General features: G+C 35.7%; 1 protein-coding gene across 1 annotated transcript in view; it reads left to right on the top strand.

Moving 5' to 3' along the window:
- The window catches only part of REEP3 (receptor accessory protein 3), a 78,484-nt gene that overhangs the window by 15,629 nt on the left and 35,931 nt on the right, over positions 1-26,924 (top strand). The window contains exon 2 of the mRNA XM_045842051.1: positions 13,759-13,831. Coding sequence (XP_045698007.1) covers positions 13,759-13,831 — 73 coding nt within the window. The remainder of the gene's footprint in view (positions 1-13,758; positions 13,832-26,924) is intronic.

Below are 26,924 nucleotides of genomic sequence, written 5' to 3'. Positions count from 1 at the left end.
AGGTGGGTTTTGAGCAAAAGAGTGACATCATCAGATTTTATTTTAAAAGATCCCTCTACCATGGAAAATAAACTGTACAGGCACAAGGAGAGAATCCTGGAGACCAGAAAAAGCTGGGTAGTGACTTGGGCCAAGTTGGTATAAGCTGTCAGATTCTGGATTTATTTTAAATGTATAATGCAAAGGATTGTTTGACAGATTGGCTGTGGATACTCAAAGAGATGAAACTGAGTGAGTTCAGCTAGGGGGTGAGTATACCTATAGAAGAGAATTGACAAGTTATTTCTAAAATGTATATGGAAATGCAAAGGACCAAGAATAGCTAAGACAATCCTGAAACAGAAAAGAATAAAAATAGTGGGATGACGTACTTAGATATTAATAATGGGATGAGTTCATCAGATAGCAAGATTTATTACAAAGCTACAGTAATTAAGACAATGTGGTATTGGGACAAGAGTAGACAAATGAGCCAATGAAAGAGCATAGACTCTAGTTGGAGTCCTATCTACAGAGCAGTGAGGAAAGGTTATTTATAATAATGATCCTATGTCTATATAGCTATATAATCACAGCCCCCGACCCAGGCCATACACAAAACACCAATTCCAGTCTGATTGCAGATATAAAGTAAAACAAGGATTCTGGAATATAATAGAGGAAAATGTCTTTATAATGTTGACATAAGGGAAACAGTTAAACAGGGCACAAAAAGCATTAGTCATAAATGAGTAGAGTGATAATGATAAATTAGAACAGATTAAAATTAAGCAGTTCATGAAAAGACACCATTAAGATAGTGAAAAAGAAGGCAGAGTGGGAGAAAAATATAACATGAAGGTGACAAATGGCTCATATTAAAAAAATATAAACAAAAGGAGCAAGGGACTTTACACCAAAGAGGGAGTAGAGGACTCATGCAAATAGCCAAGAAAAGTGGGGAGAGGTGCTCTCACTGTTCTTTCTGGAGTGGTGGCAGCATCATAAAATGCTGGACTGTGTTTTTTTTCCCTTTACATAGTTTTGGGAAGAGAACTAGAGCATTCTGTGTCTTTATTTGTGCTTATAAAGCTAAGACTGTGCCCTGGCTTTTGTGGCTCAGTGGATTGAGCACTGGCCTGTGACCCAGAGAGCTGCTGGTTCGATTCCCAATAAGGGCACATGCCTGGGTTGCTGGCTGGGTCCTCAGTTGGGGACGTGTGAGGGGCAACCACACATCAATGTTTCTCTCCTTCTCTTTTTCCCTCCCTTCTCCTCTCTCTAAAAATAAAATCTTAACAAAACAACTTTAAGACTGGTTAGGAATTGGAGATTTTTCCAATTTAATCTAAAATTTGAATGGGTATACATTTAAAGAAAATAAAAACCTATTCTTGAACATTAAGATTACTATTTTAAGAAAAGCCCTACTACCATAACCATCCATAAGAATAAGCATAAATATTTTATGCACATATCATGCATAACCTGTTTACTAAGTGCTGAATGCTTCAACCTTGCTGCTAAAACCGGGGTGCTGGGGACAGTGATATATCAGAAAAATATCCACAAAAACACTAACATTTTATATGTTAAAAGAAATATGATCACTGTAGAAGAATGCAGATATATTGTCACAAAGTTATTTTTTTACGATGTTTCAGAATTTGTTTTGCCTCTTTTTCAAGGTGTAACCTACAGGTAAAGGCTGCCCTGATGGCAGTTATTGATTGTCATAGGAGGAAGGTTTTCATTATGTGGCATTGGGATCCAAGGTAACCAGCATGTGTTTAGCAGGGACTGGAAGTGATAAGGATGGAAAAGCATCTGTGTTTAGAATGCTCCAGTGAGCAATCAGCACTCTCCTAAGATGACCCTTTGCTGTTGCTAGGCACTCATTTCTGTTTCCGGAGTGGGTGGCAAAATTATATAATGCTGAACCACATTTCCATCCTCTTTATATTTCTTTGGAGAAAGAATTAGAGCCTGTTGGTTTTTTAGTTTATACTATTAAGTTTTTTTAAATTGAGAAGAAATTGAGATTGTTCAAATTTGGCCTAAAAATTAAATGGTTGTACATTTCAAGAAAAGACAAATGGTTGTACATTTCAAGAAAAGACATAAGGCATTATGACTTTTTGGTCCTAATTACTATGTCTCCTAAACAAGGACATTGTTTTTTTTTTAGCCACAAGACTATTGTCACCTAAAAAATTATATGTAACATTGATAAGATATTAACATCTAAAGTATAGTTCATATTCAAATTGCCTTATGTAGCTGCACTGTTGTTTTTAATACAGAATTCAATCAAGGATCACACATTGTGTTTAATTATCATTTCTCTTCAGTTTCCTTAACATAGACCAGTCCCCTATGATGAGGAATTTTAACACCCCTTTCTTTTCAGTTGATAGATCAACTGCCATTTGTTTCATCATTTTAATATTGTTTTTTAGGGAGAAAAGCAGCCAAGTCAGAATTGGTAGAGATTATTATACATACCATTTCTCAAGAGTGGAAGTGAGGTCATCCAAAACTGCTTTTCATGAAACAATCAGTGATGTAGCCTAAGAGGCGGAGGGCTTGGTAGTGCCAACCAGCCAGCATGCTGGTTTTCTGCTGCTGTGATTACTGATGTCAGAATTAAATTAGGTGGTGGTGTAGTTCTTGTGGCACATGTTTGCTTTATTTTTCTATGAGTTGTTACTCAAGATAGGATGAGGCTACCACCTCTCCGATTTTCTTGTAGAAAGCAAGAACTTAGACATTTAATCAGTTGATCATCTCAAAAGAACAGAGAATATTTTTAAATGCTTTTACAGTGTTTAATTTTTATATTCTGGTTGGGTTTTTTTATAATTTAATTTCTATTATTGTTGTTTGTTATACAAAATAAGGAGACCAAACCTTCTTTCAGCCTCGTTAATGAAAGACAGTAATCCTTTTTTCAGAGTACCTATGGAAAAAAGGAAGAGTTCTCAATATAAAGAGGGAGATTGTTCTAGCTCAGGGAGTGGCATGAGAAAATTTTACTGAGTTGCAGATACTGGAGGTACTACAATAAGATTTGAACAACTGACAGGAAGGAAGTGGTTTAATAAATATGAAAATAGAATGTTTTGATTTCCAAGTCATCACAAATTTAAATTAAAAAACAGTGACGAGTTCACTGTTGTGTCTCAAATGCTGGAAGACACAGTACCTGGCACATAGTAAGCTATCAGTGATCCTGTTACAGAACAACAAGGGGGGGCCAAGGGCAATGTGCTATTACCGAAAGGAACGCCCCAGGTTCATTATGTCTGCCGCCTTATAGGAAAGACATCTCTCTATCCCAGAGATTAGTGAAAAGGAAAGGAAATGTTTATTTAATGTTACACAGACTTAAAGCAGTGACCCCACTACTTCATCAAAATCGCAAAGTCCCTTAAAACACCCACAAACACACACAATCCTCCCTTCCCCCTTTGCCCAGTCTGGGGTACCGTATCTCAGGAAAAAAAATAGAAGTCCGGGCTCAGGCAGCCCCCAGTTCTTCCCAGTAATCTGTCTTGGCTGGTAGGCCTCCCTTGGTTCCCAGCACCCTCAGCTGTGTCGCCGGGATCTCTACTAAAGCCCTGTGGTGGTTTCCCCTTGTAAAGCTGCAGGGGTCCCCACTCTGGCAAAGCCGAGTGGCTCACCTTTCTATTGCCACAGCCGCATGGTCCTGTCTGCACAATGGCCGTGAGAGTCCCCACTCTGCCAAAGCCAAGTGGTTCTCCCCCCAATGGCTGCTGCATCTGGGTTTTAATCCTCGTGCCAGTCTTCCTCTGCAGCCCCATTTCTGACTCCTCTCACCACCGGCTATACTTCCCAGCACTCCCGTATCCTTCCAGCTTTACTGGGCTGCCATCGTGAGTCTGGGCAGGCTTGGCCCCATGGCATAGAGCCAGTCTTCTCCAAGCTCTCACGCACACACTGTAACTTGGAGGACCTGCCTTCCAGTTACATCTTGGGGGGAAGTTACTTCCATTCCCCTGGCTCAGAGCATGGCCACAGCTATTTAACATATCTATGCAACCAGTTAAAGGTTATAGACATGTTAAATGTGGCCAGAGGTTAGCTACAAAGCTGTTGCTATGCCAAACAGCTCTCAATGGCCCTGCTCCATGTGTCCCTTCCCCCAATTCACACCTGAAGGGGAAGGGGTGAGGACATCTTAATATTTTCTGAACACCTTGAGTTCTGGACCCCATTCCAAATCCCTGTTTGGGTCCCCCCTCTTGGCTGCACCCTGTTACAATTCTGTTTGTCTGCAATGGAGAAAAAATTTTTTGAAAGCACAATATTAAACTCACTTAAGATCAGGTGGAGTCAGTTAAAGAGTTGTTGTGCTCATCTGTGACGTGATGTAGATGACTGTAACTTGGGTTGCACTGTAGATACGAACATTCAATGGGAAGACTTAACAGCAATTTTAGATCTGACTTCAATTCACAGAAGTTCACTTCGTGATCACATGGTACTGAATGAATTGCACAGAACAGGATAGAATCTGTGTGGCTTTTTCTTTTCTTACTCATCTTTTTATTTGTTTAGAGGCACATGTATTTTAAGAGAGGAGATTTTCTCAACATTTTCAGAAATGGTTTGTGTGTGATTTTTCTTCACCAGAACCTTTTTTGAACCTTAGGTTACAACTGAGTTCTCATTATCTTCCATGTTGATGAGGCTAATGGTAAATTCAGGTTTTAACAGATCCTGTGCTTAAGGGTTGAAATAGAGAAAACACTTCCTCTGAGTTAAGGATTACTCAGGAAGCAGGGGTTGGTCAGATGATATGAGTAATTCTAAACTCCAAGTATAGCCACCTAACCAGTTTAATAGGAGATTGTATGAAAGTTGATTAAAGTTGTGGATATTCCTCTAGGTAGACTCTGTACACAATCAAAAATGGGTCTCAGATATCTTTTTAATTACTCAGATAACTTCTGAATGTTGATTTCATTCAGCTACTAATACTGAGGATCTATGTGCTATGAGTTATACATTGTATAAAGTACAAAGGTTTTTTGGTTTCTTTTTTGGTTTTTGTTTTAGGTATATAGAAAAAAAGCACAGGTCTTGAGATAAATTCTGTATCATGTTTTGGCTTCAGCACTTGCTGGGTGCTTAATTTCTAAGAATGTCAATCTGTTTTAGCCTTACACCTTTATTATCTGTAGAAATAGAACAATAATACCTACCTACCTATGAAGTTCTTATTTGTAATGACAATCAGAATGGAGAAATTATATCTGGTAAGCTGGAAAATGCTATATAGATTGAGGGGACCATCATCTTTTAGCTGTGTGAGCCATTCTGTGGAACTTTGCCTGCAGGATGTGGTGTTACTTGAGTGCTGCAAGGGTTTGTAGTCCCTGGTTTTAGTGCACTCTATTTTGAGTCAGCGTTCTTTTTAAACATTTCTCTTTGGTTTGGGTCTACCACATAGTAAGCCCTGGTGGTGGGGAGTGGGGGTGGCTGAGAAGAGAGTGAAAGGATGATGAAGTACATTCCGATTTACTGTGGATTGATCTCTTTCTCCTAGTTTTATCTTAGCTGTCCTTTTAGAGTAGAAATTAGAAGCTGTGGAGTAAACTTAGAAGTTTAGCTCTGACACCATGAAAATTCCAACCTTCATAGCTCCTGATGACTATAATTAAAATATGTATAAAGTCTTTCAAGGGAATTTTTACTGTTTTTTCCTCTCCTTGGCAGTTTTAAACTTGTATTACTGGTTATAGAATTCAGGATTTGGGTTTTCTCATGGGTTTGACTTTTTCTTCCTCTATGCAATTTTCATATTTTTCTTTAAGGCCACTTAACTGGTTTTTACTAAATGGGAGTTCTCTACTACAGAGATTCTTAGCAACAAGTCTCTTTTTCTTGAAAATCATATAAGACAAATGCGTATTATCTTGGCAGTGATAGTGCGCAGACTTTTGTAGATAGTGGCTGCATGGCCAGTGGCGTCGTGACGCGTGGGAAGGACAGTCACAGGTACACCATTATCTCTGCACCTTGTACCAGTTGTAATCATTCTGCCTTAAACAGACACAAATTCATTATTTTCAACGTTTACTAAATTTTGTCACCTGAGATTATGTAGCAATTTTTCTTCTCCCTACAATCTCTTACATTTATTTTAGTGTCTTCCGGGTAAAGTTTGGCAAAAAATCAAGGTAACTGCAGTCATTATCACATTACTTTTAAAAATCCAATCAGAGTGAAACCAACTTACTGTACTGACAGCATATTGCTTCATCATAGTCAGTTTTAATAAAAACAAAGTAAGCATAATGTTGTCACACCTTAGTGTGTTGAAGGTGCAGAATTCAGAAATTTGAATTCTTGAGCCTCACTTCCCAAGATTCTCATTCCCCGTTGATTCTTCTACACAGATAGGTTTGGGAGTTACTGAACCACTTATAGAGGATGCTTTTGAAATAGTTCTCAAGAACTTATGATTTCTCAGAGGATTCTACAATCAGTGAAATTCAGGTCTCTAAAAACAACTTAATTACTTTCGTCTCTTATTAATTTGCAATTGTGTCTTATTCATTGAAGTTCCTAAGAAAGATTTCCTTCGAAGGAAAATACTGCTTTGAAAAAAAAGTCAGAAAACTATTATGATTAGATCATTTCTAGGATTCCTTACTATTTAAGATTCTGATTATATTTTTTTAATTCCGTGAGTCTATGTTAATATTACACATCTAATATTCAAACAGAATTGAACTAGGATACAGGACTGAAAACTATTGCCCTCATTATCTTTTTTTATTTTGCTTAAAAGCTCTTTGTAAACTCATTTGCCATTATAGCTTGCCTTTATGATTTCACTAAGTTTTGAGAATTCCCTCTATTGTCCTCCTGATAGAAACATTATAGTTTCCCTTGACTAAGAACACATAAAGGCAATGGTTTTACCCTGATGCTTAACAACTGGAGGAAAGGGGACTGATTCATACCATCTGCTAATTTCTATGACATAATTACTCCCTACAAGAAGCCTATTTAAAGTTACCAATGTGATGTCACTGAACGAGGAGCTGGGAAAAGATCCGCACAGCATACTTAGAATTTCTACAGATAGTGTAGATATAAATAACTTTAAGAGCATAGCAAATAGATAGTAAAATAATTAGGAAATGATGAGGTTTTGAGTGTTTATACTTTTTGTTATTATTATATTCTCTATTTAAACTATTTTACTATAAGACATCAAGAAACTGTTTCCATGCTTATTTTGGGGGAATAGATTGTTTCAAAATGGGAGAAGACTTTTATTTTGTATTTTCTGCCTTATTCTGTTGTTTAAGTTAATCAACCTATGTTAAATTTATGAAAAACAATAAAAACATGTTATTAAACAAAAGGCTCTCCAGGTGATTTTGATGTGTGGCAAAGTTGAGGAACTGCTGATGGTTCCCAGTTGCAGCTGCCTAACTAAAAAATGTTTTTCTTTGTTCTCTGGGAACTTAGAGATGAATCTTGTGCTTGATTGTAGTGACTACTACATTTTAACTACCTGTGTTTTGGCATGTTCTTTCAAATTATTCGAGAAATCTTTTGTCAAATGTACATGTTAAAATAAAAAGAAGAGACTTAAGACTAGAAAAAATAACAAATACAGTAAAAAAATCAAACTCTGGAGACTACAAGGGTAAATATGCCAGCCTTAAGACCCACCGTAGTTGGTTTAGTTGGACAGCAGATTTTGCCTGTGAGCTTCCTGGCAATCAGGAAGCTTTTCGTTTTACTAAATTCCAAAGTAAATCTCACACACAAAATTTCATATACAGGGGTGGGGAAAACTGGGCTTACAGTATTGTACTGGAAAGTAATACAGTAAATAATAGTACAAGAAAAAACTGTTTCACATACTCACTACTGTAAATCTACTTTTGCCCATCACTTGGACAGTGCTTAACATCCTGCCTAGTATAAAATGTTGATAAATAGCTGGTGTTATTAGTAATTACAGAAAGACTGTTCATCATAGTGTTAAAATGATAGACATCGGAAATTATTTCAATGACTTTCACCTACATGAGGGAATACTACACTCTGTAGTTGTTAACTTATGTTCTTAAAGAATATTTAAAGATATAAGAAAATGCTCATAATGTAACAGTTAGTGAAAGGGCAGGATAGAAATCTATAGGCTCTAAGATGTCAATTAATTATGCTTAAATTATGTAATAAAATATATTTTGAAAATATCATCTTTAAACTATGTTGCTTTAAAATTTTTAGAAACCTTTTCTAGGGAAAAAACTGGAAAAGACAATACCAAAATGTTAAGAATGGATCCCTGTTAATAATTCTTAAAACTAGGTGGTAGGTATAGGGGGTTTCTTATATTAACACTATTGTATTTCTGTGTCTTTTCATTTTTCATAATTTTTAAAGAATGACAAAAATAAACAAGAAAGAAGTTTAGATGTTTTGGAATTAGTGCTTTATAACTCATTTAAATGTAAATTAACTCTTGATTGGTTGTGTTATTAAGCGATTACTGATGCTCTTTTAAGGAATTTAAAGCATTTGAGATATATCAGACTTATGAAAAGCTTGATAAAATTATAACAAATATATATATAAATGTGTGCAATATCCTTTAACAAGAAAGATGGTTCATTCACTAATGGAATTACTAGTGATTTTTGTCTTTTTTAATGCTTTCCTACATCTTCAAAAAAATCTATAATAAGCTGATTTTAAGTTCTTAATTACAAAAATAAGCTGTAATCAATTTTTTATGAAATTATGCTGATAATTTTTATGCTTAAATGACATTCTAGTATTGAGAGCACTCAGTGTTTGCTTCTGAGATGTGCCTTTGAACATGCTATTGATTCTCTAAAATAATTTTGGTGAAGGATGCATTGTGTCTGAACATCTGTCCAGAAAATAGCTAATTGATGTATTTTCCACGTATGAAAAATGATATAAGGAGCATTTCCCCTACTAAGTTTCCATAAATTTTATTTTGTTTTTCTAAGGAGTGTTTTTCAATATAGCCAGTGTTCATATAGGCAACTTCACCTTAATGGGAGGGAAGGGTGTCATGAGTATTTTGGCAGAGTTCTCCCTCTTTAGGCAAAATAAGACTAAGAGGTTATGAGCAACTATTTTTTCCTGCCTCTATAACTGAAACAATATTCAAATTTATAGGTGAATTTTATTTGTAGCAAATAACTTCCTTTATAAACCATAAGTTTATCTTGTAGGTGGCCTCCTAAAATAACCTTTATTTGATTCTATACACTGCTCATGTATTGGCTTATGCCCGACCTCCCAGGTTGCAAACATATACAGTAGGACCCAATTATTAAAGAAAATAAACTATAAAATATTACAGATGTTAGTAATAAATTACTTAGTACTATTCATATTGGAGCAGTAATAAATTACAATATTAATAGTGGGAGTATTTAAAAATGGTCCCACTATTCACTAAGACATTTAATCTTTCCCATGTTCCAAATGAAATACATTATTGCTTTCTATTCTTACAAAAGGTAGGTGTTATTGATATTGTGTTTTATTCATTTGACTGGTTCTATTCAATATAAAGGTTAAAAAATAAAGGCAAAGCACCTATATACATAGTATTATCTAGCACCCAATCCTTACTAAATGTAAGAAAATTATCTGTTTTGAAAGTCAGTTATATCCTTAAAATAATATATCAAATAACCTGAAATAGAATATGCTAAAAGCAAAATGACTAATCCTTACAAGTTTTGAAGTTCAAAAAAAGAGTAATTTAGAAGTCTATGGAAGAGGTTGGTTTGGGGGAAGGGTTGAATTAATGAAAGCAAGGGAAAAAATGGAAGAAAAAAAAAGGGGGAGGAGGAAGGATGAGAGTGGAGGCATTGCAGTCAAGGGGCAAACATTCCAGGACTGAAGTAGTAATGTAAGACAATATTGAGGAAACCATATTGGCTTAAATGGTTTATATAAAGTAGAGGTTTTCAGATTATGTTCTGATGACTTCCTACAGGGGCTCATTGGCAAGAGGGTGAGAAGGCTTTAAAGGAAGACAGTGTTAAAGGTATATTAGGAAGATTGGTCTGACAGTGGAGCCAGAGGAGTGTGCTGGGAAACTAGTGAGTAAGTCAGATGAGATGACATGAACCTAAGTGTATTATTAGCCATAGGTTTGAAACTAAAAGAATGGTGGGATGCATGAATTCTCACCAAGGGAAACCAACAGGACTGGGTTATAGATTGGGTTCATGTTGTAAGCAGGGGAAGCAATCCAAAGAGCTATTCCCTGACAGAAATGAGGAATCTCAGGTTGAGTTTAAATTCAGTGGTACTAGAGTATATGGGACTATGGAAAATAATACATTGATTTTAAACTGATTTTAAAGGAAATACAAAGTGGATTGAAATTATTAACTTAAATATGTAAACTGTAACTAACTTCGATGGGTAACTGTGGGATTCCACTTGAGTCAGCAGTGAGGATGAACACAACAGTAGTTCTGTTCTCATTTATACCTGATTTCTTAAGGTTAGAGATTAGTTCCTTTCTTAGAAATTACTAAACTGGAAATCTTCTCTGCCTTTTGTAGGGGGAGGGGGAGGCTATATTACATTGAAAAGCCCTGGGTCCTGTGGCTAAACTGAAAATCCCATTATCCATAATCTAGGGTTTGGCTTCTGGTGAAGTAGCATTCACAGGGTAGGTAGTATTTTTAGGTAAAGCAGAGACTGGTACCAATATGGCTGCCAGTTGGTATGAATACAATTCCCAGCAGGAGAAGACTTGGTATTCATTAGATCTGGTGACGTCAGACCATACTGCAGGCTTCAGGGATAAGAAGGTTACCCGGGACTTACTGCCCCTCACCAAAATAAAATAAATAAACTAGAAACAAACTAATAATTTCAGATGTAGGTATTTATTTGCTCTCAGTTCAAAAAGGCTTATTTAGTATAAATGCAAACACTTATTTAATATAAAACTTCATAAATATACAGTATGTGTTATGGGTTGAATTATACCCCATTGCCCCTCAAAAATCATATTTTAAAGTCCTAACCCCCCCATACCTCAGAATGTGACTAAAAGGGCAGTTAAGTTAAAATGAGGTCCTTAGAGTGGACCTTAATCCACTCTGACTGGTGCTGTTACAGGAAGAGACCAGGACACACACAGACAGGAAGGGATGACCATGTGAAGGCACAAGGAGAAAATAGCCATCTGCAGTCCGAGAAGGGAGGCCTCGGAAGAAACCAGCCTGCCAGTACCTTGACCTTGTATGTCTAGCCTCCAGAATAATTATGAGAAAATAATTATCTGTTGTTTAAGCCACCTAGTCTGGGGTATATTATTATGGCAACCCTAGCAAACATAATGTAATCTGTACTTCAGCAAACTTCATAAACCAAATCAAACGATAACAGTAACCTAGAAAAATATTTGTTAACATATAAAAATAGACAAAGAAGGGCCTAGAATCAATATTCCAGTAACAATGGCAATGACATTGTCATTGACAATATTGCACTAACAATGTCAATGCCGATAATAATGTCAATGACAATATTTCAGTAACAATGAGCATACCAAGCACCCAGATCTTGGCCTTAAATATAATCCTCCAATAAAAGAAATGAAAGCATCTTGGAGAAACAGCTGATTCTAGGAATGAGGCAGAAAGTACTCAGTAGGAGCCTGGTACATAATGCAGTGCCAGAAAGTAACAAATCATTTTATGTTTTGTTTTGTTTTGTCTTTAAAAGCCCTCTCAGTTATAGAGGTATGTAAAGTGGACATGGGAACCCACTGAAAATCTCCCAGTGTTCAAATCTTTGAGCAATAAATAAAATATTATTGGAATAGAACTCAAGTATAAAATAAACATGTCTGTAGTGATACAAATAAATCATTGGATAAATAACTAACTAGGGGAGAATAGACAAAGCTCCTGTGTAGAAAAATTCCAAATAACTTATGTAGGTACTCTGCCCTCAGAATGGAGCATAAACCCCCATCAAAATGTGGCCTTTGCATAGTGACTTCTAAAGAGTACAGCACAGAAAAGGGGGAAGAGGGAGCACTTCACAGTGGCCAAGCTAACAAGCAATGAATGCCTTAGCCTTCTGGTCAAGGGTAACATCAAGAGTGGTGTGTTGATAGTATCTGTCCTTGATAAAATATGATGAAATGGAACTTTACCTCTGTAGTCCTCCTCCAAAAAACCTATACCTCCGTCTAACCATGAGGAAAACAGCACACAAATTCCAGTAGATGGGCCTCCTACAATTAACTTGACCAACACTTCATTAAACTGTTAGAGGTCATTTCCCAAGGAAAGTCTGAGAAACTGTTAGAGCCAAGAGGAGTTAAGGGGGCAAAAAACAGTTTAATATGCAATTCTGGATGAGATCCTGGGACAGAAAAAAAAAAGGATGCTAGGTGAAAACGAAAGAAATCTGAGAAAACCCTGGACTTCAGTTAATAAATATTAATATTGGTTAATAATTGTGAGCATACTAATGCAAGCTGTTAATAATAAGGAAAACTTGTTACAGGGTATATGGGAACTGTACTGTCTTCCCAACTTTTCTATAAAACTTTAAAATATTCAAAAATAAAAGATTCTTTTTAAAAACAGGCCAAAAAAAGACAAGAGATAACAGGATGTCATATACCCCCCGGCATCAAAAGGCCAGTAAATACTTGAAAAAAATTCATACTTACTGGTGTTCAGACATGCACACTAAAACATCTATGAGATTGTTACTTTTCTATTTATTTAGCCGGCAAACTTTTTTCAAAATGATGATACTCATGATTGGTAACGTGTAGGAATGTAAAGTGGAACTACCTCTCTGGAGTATCTTGGTAATAGATAAAAATGGGTATATTATTTCAAGCAATAACATCACAACCAGTTAGTGAATATCAATATACATGGAAGTGTTTTTCAGTTTTATGTGCAATAGCCAAACCCAGGAGATTAACCAAATGCTGATAAATATGGGATTGTTTAAATAAACAATGGTAATCTCAGTTTAGGCTACAATGATGATATTAAGAATAATACAGTAGAATAATATTTGAAGACAAAAACTTCCATGATGTAGTATGTGAAAATGCCAATTGTAAACCATATATATTCTGTGTCATGCCATTTCTGTGTCTTTTCTTTCATTATATATATATATGTACACATCTCTCAGACCTGGGATTTAGTGAAATAACCTTAGCAGATGGCATTAAAACAAGTCCTACTTGTGACTTAGCTATTTTATAAATGCTTAAAATAATGTTATTTTAATGTGTGTGTTGCAGTAAATGTATCAATCCTTGTTTCCCAGCACTGTCATTATAATTAGAAGTGAATGACCGCCTTTCCATTGCCACAAACTCTGTGTGTGTGTGTGTGTGTGTGTGTGTGTGTGTGTGTGTGATATTTGATGTCTATTACACATGGATAAAAGTGGGGTTTTGCATACAGTAAAGTTTTGTCTGTGGTTACCTCTCACTAGTAGGGTTGGGACTCTTTTTTTGCATTTTTCTACCAAATATTAAAATTATTTTTTGTTAAAAAAATCAGTGTATCTTCCTCTGCTTTTCTGAGAGATTTAGTTTATACACAAGTTTGTATTCATACAAATTTACAGTGTCATATGTACCTTCCATGTACCTTCTATTTTTCTGCTAGGCGATATTTTCATGAGCTCTTAAAAGCACTGTTTGATTAATCATCTTGTACTTTTTACTTTTAGGTTGGTGTTTGGAATGCTGTATCCTGCCTATTATTCATACAAAACTGTGAAAACCAAAAACGTGAAGGAATATGTAAGTATAGTTTCATGAGTAATTAATTTTAATTTAATGTACCCATTATGTACAACACTAGAAAAACTGTCATTATTTTAGAAACAGCTGGCATAATATTTTGGGTTAAAAGTGTAATATAAATGAAGTACTGAAATTAGCCTTTTTTTAAAAGATTTTATTTATTTATTTTTGGAAGAGGAAAAGGGAGGGAGGAAGAGAGGGAGAGAAACATCAATGTGTGGTTGCCTCTCACATGCCCCCTACTGGAGTCCTGGTCCACAATCCAGGCATGTGCCTGACTGGGGATTGAACTAGCGACCCTTTGGTTTGCAGGCCAGCGCTGAATCCACTGAACTACACCAGCCAGGGCTGAAATCAGTCTTCTTTAAAAGTAATTTTGAATATAATTCCAAAATGGAATGTCAAAAATAGTGCACTGTGAGTTGGCATTTAAATAAGTGTGATTCCCAAATGAGTAATTGGATATCTCTTATTCATTTAGTCTGTAAGGTCCAGTATAAATGAGGCTGGGGGATTGTCTGGTTTTATAGTCTTATAAATTTATAGGTACACTGAGAATTTATCTCTTTGGCCCCAAAACCTTTTCCTTTTTTCGTAGGTGTTCTGTCACTTTCTAATTGATTTAAATATCCATATACCTCATTGCTACTGACAGTTGCAATCATCAGCCTGCTTTCTGTTTGTATGGAATTAACCATTCTGGATATTTCATATTGATGGAATTATGTGTGACCTTTTGTGTCTGGCTTCTTTCACTTAGTCTGTTTTTCAAGATTTATCTGTATTATAACAAACATGTATCAGTATTGCATTCCACCCTAGGGCTGAATAATGTTCCACAGTTTGCATACACAACATTGTTTCTGCTTTCATCCACTGATGAGCATCTGGAATATTTCTGCCTTTTGGCTGTTCTGAATGGTGTCATCATACACATTCATGTACAATGATTTCTTTGAGTACCTGTTTCATTTCTTTGGGTTATATAGCCATGGTACTTTGTAAGGGATCTTGGATGGTAGCTTAGTCATCCAGTTGTTTAAATGGTCAGAGATCAGATAATGATTCTTTATAGTACTTTATTTAGGGTCCTTTTTTTTTCCCCCGGAAAGGGGGGGGGGGCAGTGTGAAACTTTTATAATTAACCCACTTTGAACTTTTATAGTTGTTTTTTCTCTTTTCTATAAAACTAATTTTTGAAGTGAAGTATGTACAAATCAGTCAGAATGGTAGAATATATCTAGCAATGGGAGAGAACTTGCTTAGTTGAGCTCCGAAATTGTTCTATCTTTTTATTATATATATCTCTTAGATCTAGGGTTGGTGAAGTAGCCCTAAGAGATGGAACAACTTTATGTCCTAGTAATATAAAGTGATTTTATAAATGGTTTGAAGGGACATATTTTAATACATGTTATAGTAAATGCTCCAACTATTGTTTTATCGTTCTGATATACATTCATTTTTAGAAACAAGCACTTATCTCCTGTTAACAGTGCTTCTCAGGCTACCCATGGTAAAGGACCAATTTTCATTTTTTTAATTTCCAGAAAGTCATAGACCAATAGTCTATGTAAGACCAATAGTTTTATAAGATAAAATTAAAACTAATTACTATTAAAATGACAGGAAAACCCAAAAACATGAAATACAACCCATGTTTTTTTATTACTACATTCAGTAGATGTGAAATTACAGTACTGTCAATTTTTTATAGGAAAAGATTAAATACTTTTGCCATTTGTGACAACATGGGTGGGTTTTGAGAACATCATGCTAAGCAAAATAGGTCAGAAAAAGCTAAGAACCATATGACTTCACTCATATGTGGGATATAAAACTAAAACTCATAGACACAGACAACAGTGTGGTAGTTACCACAGGGAAGGGCATTGGGAGGTCCAGTAACATGGGTCAGATATTTAATGACAGAAAATTATTTGAGTGGTAAACACACAATGCAATCTATAGATGATGTATTATAGAAATACACACTAGAGCCCTGGCTGGCGTAGCTTAGTGGATTGAGCGCGGGCTGGGAACCAAAGTGTCCCAGGTTCGATTCCCAGCCAGGGCACATTCCTAGGTTGCAGGCCATAACCCCCAGCAACTGCACATCGATGTTTCTCTCTCTCTCTCTATCTCTCTCTCTCTCTCCCTCCCTCCCTCCCTTCCCTCCCTAAAAATAAATAAATAAAAAATAAAAAAATCTAAAAAAAAAAAAAAAAAGAAATACACACTAGAAACCTTTGATCCTGTTAACAACCAATGTCACCTACAAATTTAATAGGAATTAAATAGAGCAAAACAGCCTTATACTAATTCATAGACGACACTTTGCCCTACCATGAAATATCTTAATTTAATTGGAGTTTTCTATTAATAGATAAAAATGAGTTTCTCTTCATTTCCAAGTACCATGAAAATATGAATTAAGATGGGATTGTAATTACTGACTAGTATGTAGTAAATGTACTGCTTAGTATAGTCCTCCTTTTTTGGAATGCTTGTGATACTGTTATTAACTGTGGTCTTCTGAATCTGATTAACTGTACAAGTGAAGTACAAGGTAATATGTTTCTCAATTTTTGGTCCGTTTCATCTATAAAGTAGTATAGACCCAGGATATAAGATAACTGTGGCTCTGCATGTGGGTCTTTGTGCATATATTTGTGCTTAAGTTATTCTCCTATCTTCCTTCACAAATCTATGTGACTTCGTTTCAGCGGGGAAAGTTAAGTACAAATTTAAAAGTTGAGGTGAGACACTCAGATAATATGAGGGTATTATCAGCATATACATAAATACCATCCCCTAAAATTAAAGGTAAGAAGATGACAATAAGAAATATAAAGGCATAATAAATTGTGATAAAAAGAAATAGACCTTTCATGTGTAAATTAATGTTGTAAAAAAGATGGTATTATTTAGGGCCTGGCCTAAGAACCATTATAAAATATTAGTCCCTTACATCAATTTAACTTTGTTAATGTTAATTTTTTTTTTAAGATTTTATTTATTTATTTTTAGAGAGGTAAGGGAGGGAGAGAGAGAGAGAGAGAGAGAGAGAGAGAGGGAGAGAAACATCAATGTGCGGTTGCTGGGGGTTCTGGCCTGCAACCCAGGAATGTACCCTGGCTGGGAATCGAACCTGGGACACTTTGGTTCCCAGCCCATGCTCAATCCACTGAGCTACGCCAGCCAGAGCTGTTAATGTTAATTTTTAAAGACTCAAAAAACATGGATTTGTGTGTTTTATTCCCTTAATACAACACTCAAATTTTTATTACTGAATTATTCTATAAATTTGGGGTTAATAAGAATGGTCTGACCCCGAAATTTTAATTGTGCTTTATAAACTAAAGATAATTTAACCTATGAAAGAGAATTCATTAACATGCTTACTCAAACTAATTGAAAAACTATAAAATGGTGTGTTGATAATATCTATACATACCTATTTGTGTGTGTTTAGTTATATCCTTTACATACTGCTTTGCACAATTGATTTTAGTGATTAACTCATTATTAACAAAATGGGAAATACCTGTGCATAATTTTGTTTTAGTAATGTGAGTCTAAAAAAGGTTGTCCTGACCATCTCTTTACAAATATCAAAATAATGAGCAATTGAAGAGAAACTAGGGAAGCAGAAGGCAGGTGTCTGGAGTTGGTTTGGTAATTACATGGTATCACCTCTGCTTGACATAAAATGAGAGCTAAAAGCAAAAATGGTCAGGTACTGAAACAGGAAAGGCAGAACATCTGCCTTTGACGAAGAAATATGATACAACTCTGAAGACCTCCTGTGACCAACTTGCATGCCATCAAGGCTGCTGGAGAGACTAAACCGCAATATCATATTAGAATAACATCTTACATTTCTATAATTCACTAACAATTTCAAAATACTTTAGTATTGTGTCCTATTGCTTCTGTAACAAATGACCACTTAGTGGCTTAAATTAACACAAATTTATTTTCTTACAGTTTTATAGGTCAGAAATCTGAAATGGATCCACAGGGCTACATTCCTTCTGGAGGCTCTAGTGAAAAATTGGTTTACTTACCCTTTCTAGCTTCTACAGACTGCCCACATTCCTTGACTTATGGCTCTAGTGCTCTCTCTTCAAAGTGAGATGTTGAGCTGAGACCTTCTCACACTGTGATCTCCCTGGTTCTCTCTTCTGCCTTCCTCTTCGCTTATAAGGACGCTTGTGATTACAATGGGCCCACCTGACTAATCCAGGATCCTCTCCCTATCTCAAGGTCATCTGATTAGCAACCTGAATTCCATCAGTAACCTGATTTCTCCTTTACCATGTAAACTAACTCATTCACACATTTCAGCACAGGAAGTGGACCTCTCTGGGGGGTGGTGAGGAGACATTATTCTGCATACCACAATATCTCACTGATCCTCACTACAAGTCAATAAAGTAGGTGGGAAAATATTCCAACCTTATAGGCTCAGAAGTAAATTAACTTGCCCGGGTCATATGGATCATTGAAGAAGGAATTGGATATCTTCTGTTTCTAATACTTTATTCTTCTTCCATGCTGTTGTACCTTTAGAAAAATAGGTGAGGATCCTAGCTTCACCAAAAAAAAAGGTTGAAATAGCTTTCACAACCAGCCAGTGAATGTGCTTCTGATTTAATTCCAAGGTAGACCTTCAGGGGCAACAACTATGTAGGTATTTTCCAAGAAGGGCAGTGAGGCAGCTTAACCAGTTCTAGAGCAGGACCCATAAGCATCTAAATCAACTGCGATCAAAATCGTTGAAAATGAAATTGGAAGTTTTTGAAAGTTTGTAAAGTCTTGGCAGTTCTTTAAGTATTTCCAACTTAAATTTACTTCTGACAAAAATGTGTATATTATTTTCTTGCTGAGTTTCAACTAAGCTTAGTTATCCAGTTTAGCCTTCAATGATAACAGTTTTGTCAGAGCTCTGTCCTCATAAAATTTTCCTGTTACCGTGATTCCATCCAAATTTGCTTTGTCTTATAGGGTTTTTTTTTAGTAAAATTAACCTTCTTAAAATTTTCCTGTTACATTCTTAATACCCTCTTATACTATTTGATATTATATTATTTATTTGGTTTTGTCTTTTGTACCACAGTTTTATTGTTTTGTTAATCGTTATATTCCCATACATACATGGTATATGGTAGGTACTCAGTATTTTTGGAATGAATGAATAAATAAGAAAAGGAAGAAGAGTTGACTTTTAAGTCTATATCAAATACTAAATTGTGTTTACAAGAATGTGTACATTTCTTAAGTAGATTGGTCTAGTTTCTCAGCTTTGATTCTGCTGGGTTAAGAAGGAGTATATATAGTCCAGTCCAACTTGTCCCAAAGACCATTTTCTTTGAGCTATTTGGTTATTACCTAAATACTGCTGACATCTACTTCAAAATTATTTTCAGAAAGCAAACATTTTTATTAATTTACTTTTTTCCACCCTAACTACTACCATTCCCTGTAAGCCTTCAAATAGTAGATTGCACCTGATAAAACAGATGCTGTGTTCAAATCAAAACACGTGGAAAGTGCTGTGTATTTTGGCAATCTTCCTTTCTTCCTTTGCCTATTTTTAAAAGAGAGCTTTCCTAGGATATAATTTCCTGTATAGTGTGGCTGATATGGCCTACTTAAAGTCTTTCAGTCTTGCAGTAATTGAAATGTAAACTTACTGAAGAATTAGTATGGTTTTGCAAATTTTTTAGGCTTATACCATTTTATGACTTGAAAATAGAGTGTTTACTTCCAAGTGCTATGTAATTGCTATAGCTTTTCTAGGAAACCAGTGTTTTTATTCTAAGAATGTTGAAGAAAGTGGCAATGAAAAGATTGTCTAACAGCACATAAAAATCAAAATCAGACATTTGGTCCTGAGATTTACTGTAAGCAAGAATAAAAAACGGGGAAAACTCTGGCAGATTACTCTTTTAAAGGTCCATAAATGGCTCCCCAAAACCCCATTGACTTGGATTTTGAAAGTGACCTAATTTTTGACTGAGTATTTGAGTGATATGAAAATGAACAAACAGCCGTGGTCAAATAACTCAGTTGGTTGGAGTGTCATCCCAAGGGACCCAATGCATGTTTGACCCCTGGTTGGGGCACATGCAGGAGCTGACCAATGAATGCATGAGTAAGTGGAAGAACAAATCAATGTTTCTGTCTCTCTCAAATCAGTAAATAAAAACATTTTTAATAAGCAGAGCAACAAGTCAATGTTTCTCAAATCAATAAATTAAAAATTATATTCATTTGCTTCAAGGGTTTTAATAATGTAGGGAATGTAAAGATTAAACCAATAATTAAGGTGAGATTTTTAAAAAATTTTTTGAAAAGTTTTTTCAGGCCACATGCTTATCTGTTTCTTTTTCATCCTGATGTACTTTTAATTTACTTTTTATTTTTATCAAAGTTGCACGTTTTATAATATTAAAACCAAACCATTTTACAAGGCTTGTAAAAAACAGCAGTTCCCTACCCTCCCTTCATCTCTAGAGGCAACTAATTTCAACGCTTTTATTCAAATCCTTTAGTGTGTATATTTACATATCTAATTAACATGCTTATACCTTTGCTGTTTCTTAATTTTTCAAATAGACATTATCAGTTGACTTCCTTCTATTGTATTAAAGATGATTTAGGAGTTACCCAGTGTCACTAGACCATACACATGCATCTTTCCCTGTCCCTATAGCTTCCTAATGTCATTACAGTATAATTTGAATTGGATCAGTATTCAATATCTACATTATTTAGGCTAAATTAGAAAGAAGCAATAGAATTTGGAGATAAACAATACAGCCACTAGAACCATGGTCTCTAGGTTATCATCACAGGCCTATCCATTACTAGCTCTTTATTCAAGTCATTTGACCTTTCTGTGCTTCCATTTCCTTTTCTGTAAAATGAGAACTGTCATAGTACTTACTTTCTCAGGTGGTTGTGAAGATTATATGAGTTATCAAACATAAAGCATTTATATCAGTACCTGACATATAACAGTATCTGTTATGTAGTGTTTATAAGATGCATGTAAATACCACATCTAACCTCTACAGTATTCCACCATTGCCACTCCTTTGCCACACAGTGGTTTGTTTTCCTTGCTGTTATTCATTGTCTTGGTTTCAGCTTTGTTTATTGGTTTCTTGGGGTTTTTTTACATTCATTTGATATTCTCTGTTCTTACTGCAAATTTAGACCCAAACTCTGCCACAGCTGTGTGAATTTCTTCTCAGTGTACTCTCACCCATTAGATAGTCTGGACTGGCTCTTGTTTTAGATCCTCAGATTTCTTCACCTCCTGGCATTCTCTTCCTTATTTTACTTCCTCACTTTGATAAAATGCATCCTTCCTAAGAAAGCTAGCTAACAGGTAAAATTTTTGAGATGCTGGGTTGGAAATAATTTTCCTTCAGAATTTTGAAGGCCTTTCTCCATTGTTTTCTAAGCTTCTAGTGTTGCTGTGGAGAAGTCTGAAGCTATTCTCTTTCTTACCTACTTGCAGGATCTTTTCTACAGCCTGCCATTTAAAATTTTTACGATAATGTGTGTTAATGTGAGTGGATTGTAATTGGTGTTGCTGAACCTTCAGTAGTTCATTTTAATCTAGGAATCCTTTATCCTTCAGCTGTGGGGAATGTGGTTAACATTTATTTCTTTAATGATTTTCTCTACTCCATTTTCACTGTTTGTTCTTTATGAGATTCCTTTAATTCAGTTATAAAGCCACTTAGACTAATTGTTTAAAGTTCTGATCATTTTATTCTTTCCCACCCCTTTCTTTTTGCTTGATTTTATGATAGAGTTCTTCAGTTTTATCTTCTAATCCTTCAATTAATCTTTCAATTTCTACACCCATGTTTTTAATTTCTACAAGCTTTTTTTTAATGTTCCTTTTTCTATAGTGTCCTGTTCTAATTTTAAATTATCTTCCCTTTTGTTAGAGACTATGAATGATAGTTTTTTAGACATATTCTTCTTTCCTTTGACTTTTGTTTGTTTCATGTTATACTTTTTTATGTATTTCCTCAGATGTTAGGCGACCCTTAATTTTCTGCACATGTTCGAGTATTGTATTAAAAGGCCAATTAGAGACCTGTCTGGTGTAGCTCAGTGGATTGAGCACAGGCTTCGAATCAAAGGGTCGCCAGTTCGATTCCCAGTCAGGGCACATGCCTGGGTTGCAGGCCAGGTCCCCAGTGGGGTCCGTGTGAGAGGCAACCACACATTGATATTTCTCTCCCTCTCTTTCTCCCTCCCTTCCCCTTTCTCTAAAAATAAATAAATAAATAAATATAAATAAAATCCTAAAGAAAAAAGGCTGATTAGAAAGAAGGCCTGTACCAATGAAGAGGTTTGCTGAATGTGATCTTCACTAGGGTGATCTGACTAGGCAATTCCATTTGTTCCTAGGGCTTCCATAAGGAAGTACCACAAGCTGATTGGCTTAAAACAACAGGAAAATATTGTGTCACGGTTCTGACTGCTAGAAATACGTAATCAACATAGGTACAGGGCCACGCTCCCTCTGAAACCTACTGAGGAAAAGAATCTTTTCTTGCCTTTGTCTAGCTTCTGGTGGTTGCCAGCAGTTCTAGGTGTTCCTTGCCTGTCAGCTGCAGCTCTTCAGTTTCTGCCTCTGTTGTCCCATGGTATTCTCCCCTTGCATGTCTAGGTTTCTCAGTATTTTATGTTCTTCTTTTAAGAACACCAGTCATATTAGGTTAAGGGCCCATCATACCCCAGTATGACCTCATCTTAACTGATTACATGTTCAGTGACCCTATTTCCAGATGAGGTCACATTCTGAGGTACTGGGGGTTAGAACTTTTCATTAGTCTGCTTGGACGGCCTTAACAAAATACCATGCACTGAGTAGCTTAAACAACCCAAATTTGTTTTCTCATAGTTCTGTAGGCTGGAAGTCTAAGATCAGGGTTGGTTTTTAGTAAGGTCTCTTTTTTGCTTGTAGATGGCTACCTTCTCTCCCTGTCCTTCCTTACATGGGCTTTTTCTGTGCATGTGTTGGCAGAGAAATCTCTGGTGTCACTTCCTCTTCTTATAAGGACACTCATTCTCTGGAATTAGAGCCTCACCCTTACGACCTCACTTAATCTTAATTACCTCCATAAAAGACCTATCTGCAAATACAGTCCTTGGAGGTTAGGGCTTCAACATAAGAATTTGGCTGGGGGCAGAATTCAGTGCATAACAGACCTCAGCATATCTTTCTGGGGAACATAATTCATAACAACCATTTCCTTGGAAAATTATCAATGTGTCTGTCTGTGTGTGTGTATTGTACCAGATACATTCTTTAGAGAAGACTTCCATTCTGAAAGTTACTTGGTTGCTACACTATTATGGGAGAATTTCTCAGTATTCAATTTATGAACTTTTACTTAATCCCTATTAGCCCTACTCTAAACTGCCAGAGATTTGCAAATCAAGAGAACCTGTGATTCACTCTTTCCAAAGAATAAGCCCAGGGTTCTGCTGGGGCACAGAGGAGCACCCAGGCACCTAAGGTGAGGGTGGGGCAGACGGTCCACCTATCCTTAAGTGACTGGCAGCCATTTTCTCTGTCTTTTGCCCTTTTTGGCCAAGAATTGTGCCACCAATTCTTGAGCCCTTTGGGAGCTTTGCAATGAAAGTTCGGTTGGCTTCTGTTTTTCCCACTATTGGCTAGTATTCAGTTTTCTTAGGCCTCCTAAATCAGTTACTACTTACCCATTTCCTCCTAGCTCCAAAAAAGTGATGCTCTCTTTTATATTGTTCTGAACTTGGGTCTTTTTAAAAAATCACTTTTTCTGTTTTACTGAGATTTGTGGTGGGGATGCAACTAAATGTGTGTATTCAGCTTACTGTCTCTACCCAGATTTCCAAAATGAACTTGTTACTGGGATACTGTAGTTGAATTATCCTATGATATCAAGTAACACTTATTTTATCATTAACATTGGTTTTTAAAATGTGTTCACACAAGATAGGTTTAATGCTAATACATACCATTTTTCAATCTTTGACAATAATTTTAAAATTTAATTTTAGCTGACATTTAATGAATATATGTGTATCTTGTCTTGAGTTATAGTTGTAAATCAAGTTTTGATAAATCACACTTTTCACTTGAAAAAGTTAAATAAAATCACTTGGGACATTTCATTATCCTTTAATGAAGTGAATCTACTTACATTAACTTAAAGTAAAGTAGCTGATGAGTATTCTTTTGTAAACTTAATTTTTGATGTGTCAGGTTTACTTATTATATGTGTAACTCATATCAGCCTGTGACTTTGCTGCTGAAATAATTGATAGTGTTATTATCAAGTGATATATATTCTACCTTATGTTTTCTAAACACAATTTCTTCATGAATATCTCAGGATCATTACAGTGATCCACTTTAGAAAACAAGTATTAAATTTGAATAAAGTTGTGTAATTGGGGAATTTTAAATGAATGCCTAACACAGTTTCTTCTAAAATTTGAGTGTGTGAATTAGAATACCCCTTTATCTTTATGAAGTAAATTGAAAGCATTCCCACAACTTTCACGTCAAGATGTAGCTGACCAACCACAGCTGTCTTGTCCTTTTCTGGCTTCCAATACAAATGCTTTGGAAAACAGAAATAAAGAAAAAAATTCTCACGGTAACATTTAAACTTATGAGGCTATGTCAGGCATTTGCTAATATCTAGGAAAAACTTTACCAACTAGTGCCAATGGAAACAGATTTTTAAAAACAGGGACAGAAACTGATGTTTCCATTAAAGGAAATGTTAAGTAATAAATTGGAGGGAGGCCTAGCCACCTCCACCCTAATCCCTAACGATGGAACAGCTTAAAATCATGAAAGCTACAGCAACCAAAAACCTCAGTTGTCACCACCCTCCCTGCAGGGAGAACTGTGTTCAGAGGCAGCCAATGTTCTGCCTCCCACTTATCTGTTCAGAATCTGTAAGCTCACTATTTTGAAGAAAGCCCCAATAAGTCCCAAAAGGGAGAAATAATAATTGCATACAAGAGAAAATACAAATGTTCAGTACTGGAAGAATTTTAAAACTAAAATGACAGTAACATATATTACAGTTTATATTCTTGAATATAATAGCTTTATAAACCTATATCTTGAAAAGGAAGGGAAAAAGGAAGCATTCGACCCTCAAAGCAAGAAAAATATCAAAGTTAAAGTAATTTATAAAGAAAGCCAGCTGAATAAAGCAATAAAAAAAAAATAAAAATATAAATGAAATTGAGAGAATGGCAATATCTAAGAACTGTTCCCTTGCACAAGTCTGGTAAGATAAACACTTAATATAGCTACGATAGGGAGAAGAGTAGAAAAAAGGTTTGACAAAATGAGAAACAAGAAAGGGGTTAAAGAAAACCCTGGCTGGTATAGCTCAGTAGAGTGAGCATGGGCTGCGAACCAAAGGGTCGCCGGTTTGATTCCCAGTTAGGGCAAATGCCTGGGTTATGGGCCAGGTCCCCAGTGGGGGACATGCGAGAGGCAACCACACATTGATGTTTCTCTCCCTCTCTTTCTCCCTCCCTTCCCCTCTCTCTAAAAATAAATAAATAAGATCTTTAAAAATTAAAAAACCACAAAAATTTAAAAATGGTGTTAAGCAAGCAATGCTAAAGTTGACAGTAATATCGAACTATCTAAAAAGATTTTTAAATAGAATGTTTTCTAATAATATAAGATATACCAGGTCTTTTTCCTTTTCAGCTGAAAGTTACATTATTTATGAAGAGAAAGCTCCTCTTTTACGCAATACCAGGATCTACCTTTAGCATGCTCAGATATATACATCATCTTTCCATTATGTAATTAGAGAAATGTAGTGCTTTACCAGCTACAGCTATAATAATCATATTGTCAGCCAGATTGCCATCACACTGAGAGGACCTCCCAAAAATATAAAATCTAGAGCTATTCCTGAAGATTTTAGCTAAGTAAGAAAAATAAAACTTCTCAGCAAAACCTCATGGAATTTTAAAAGCTCATGAGATTTGACTTCAGAAATGTAATGGAATTGTGAAAAGGTGAAGTTCTTTTTAAAAGCTATAAAATTTTTTAAATATATTGAATTATATAAATATATGAAATTTAGTCTATCTGCTGGCTAGAATAAATATAGATTGATTCCTTTAAAAAACACACAAATCTAAACTCAAGTGGTAAAATGAAAAAATATATTCAAAGGTTTTGAAAAGTCACAGAAATAGGTTGAGTAGAATGGTTTTATTTTAAAATATTACATCAACTTTCAAAGGTTTCCAACAGGCATCTTTTAAAAAAAATATGTAACACTCCAGTTTTATTATGTTAAGTCCATAAGAAGATTGGCAAAATATATTATGGAAGCCAACTGGGGAAGTTTTTGTCATTAACATAGTGTTTGAATATATTATCAGCCTAGTAATCAGCATTCTCACCTTCTCTCTGTAGGAGGCAGATTTAGATTCACTCTTAGGGAAGACTGTGCAGGCACTTCCTCCTTCGGAAGGGAAGCAGAGTCCACCAAGTGGTTACTGTCCAGATAACTGGGCTCTTTCTTGGGTTGGGTAGACAACAGGGATGGTCCTCATGGAACTTCGGGGTGAAGAGCCTGTAGAATTCCATTTCCTGGCTGTAGCTTGTGTTGGCTCAACTGATAGCCCTAAACAGTGCCTCTGAGAAGTGGACAAAAGGTCCAGCCTCTTCTGTTTTACGAGCTTTTTGGTTTTGTTTTTTTTTTTAATGATCGTGTGCCTATACAGTGTTATTTAAATAAGGGCACATTTTAACTTTTTACACTTAACAAATTATCACACAAAACTTAGTTCATGTTCTTTTCTCCAAACCCAAGTCTCTTCTTACATTCCCTTTATGAATGATACCACCTTTCTCCACATGGTATCGCAGGGATTTGCACAGAGGAACCTCCTGCTGCGGTGCTCCTCAGACTTTAAGGAGCATAGGAATTCCCCCGAGTTGAAGTGCAGATTGTGATTTAGTAAGTCTGGCCTGGGCTTGAGATTCTGCATTTCCAACAGGCTCCCAGGTAATGCT

Source organism: Phyllostomus hastatus, unplaced genomic scaffold, assembly GCF_019186645.2.
Source record: "Phyllostomus hastatus isolate PE091 unplaced genomic scaffold, TTU_PhHast_1.1 phas_contig_38, whole genome shotgun sequence".
Taxonomy (NCBI): Eukaryota; Metazoa; Chordata; class Mammalia; order Chiroptera; family Phyllostomidae; genus Phyllostomus; species Phyllostomus hastatus.
This window is presented reverse-complemented; position numbering and strand designations above follow the sequence as displayed.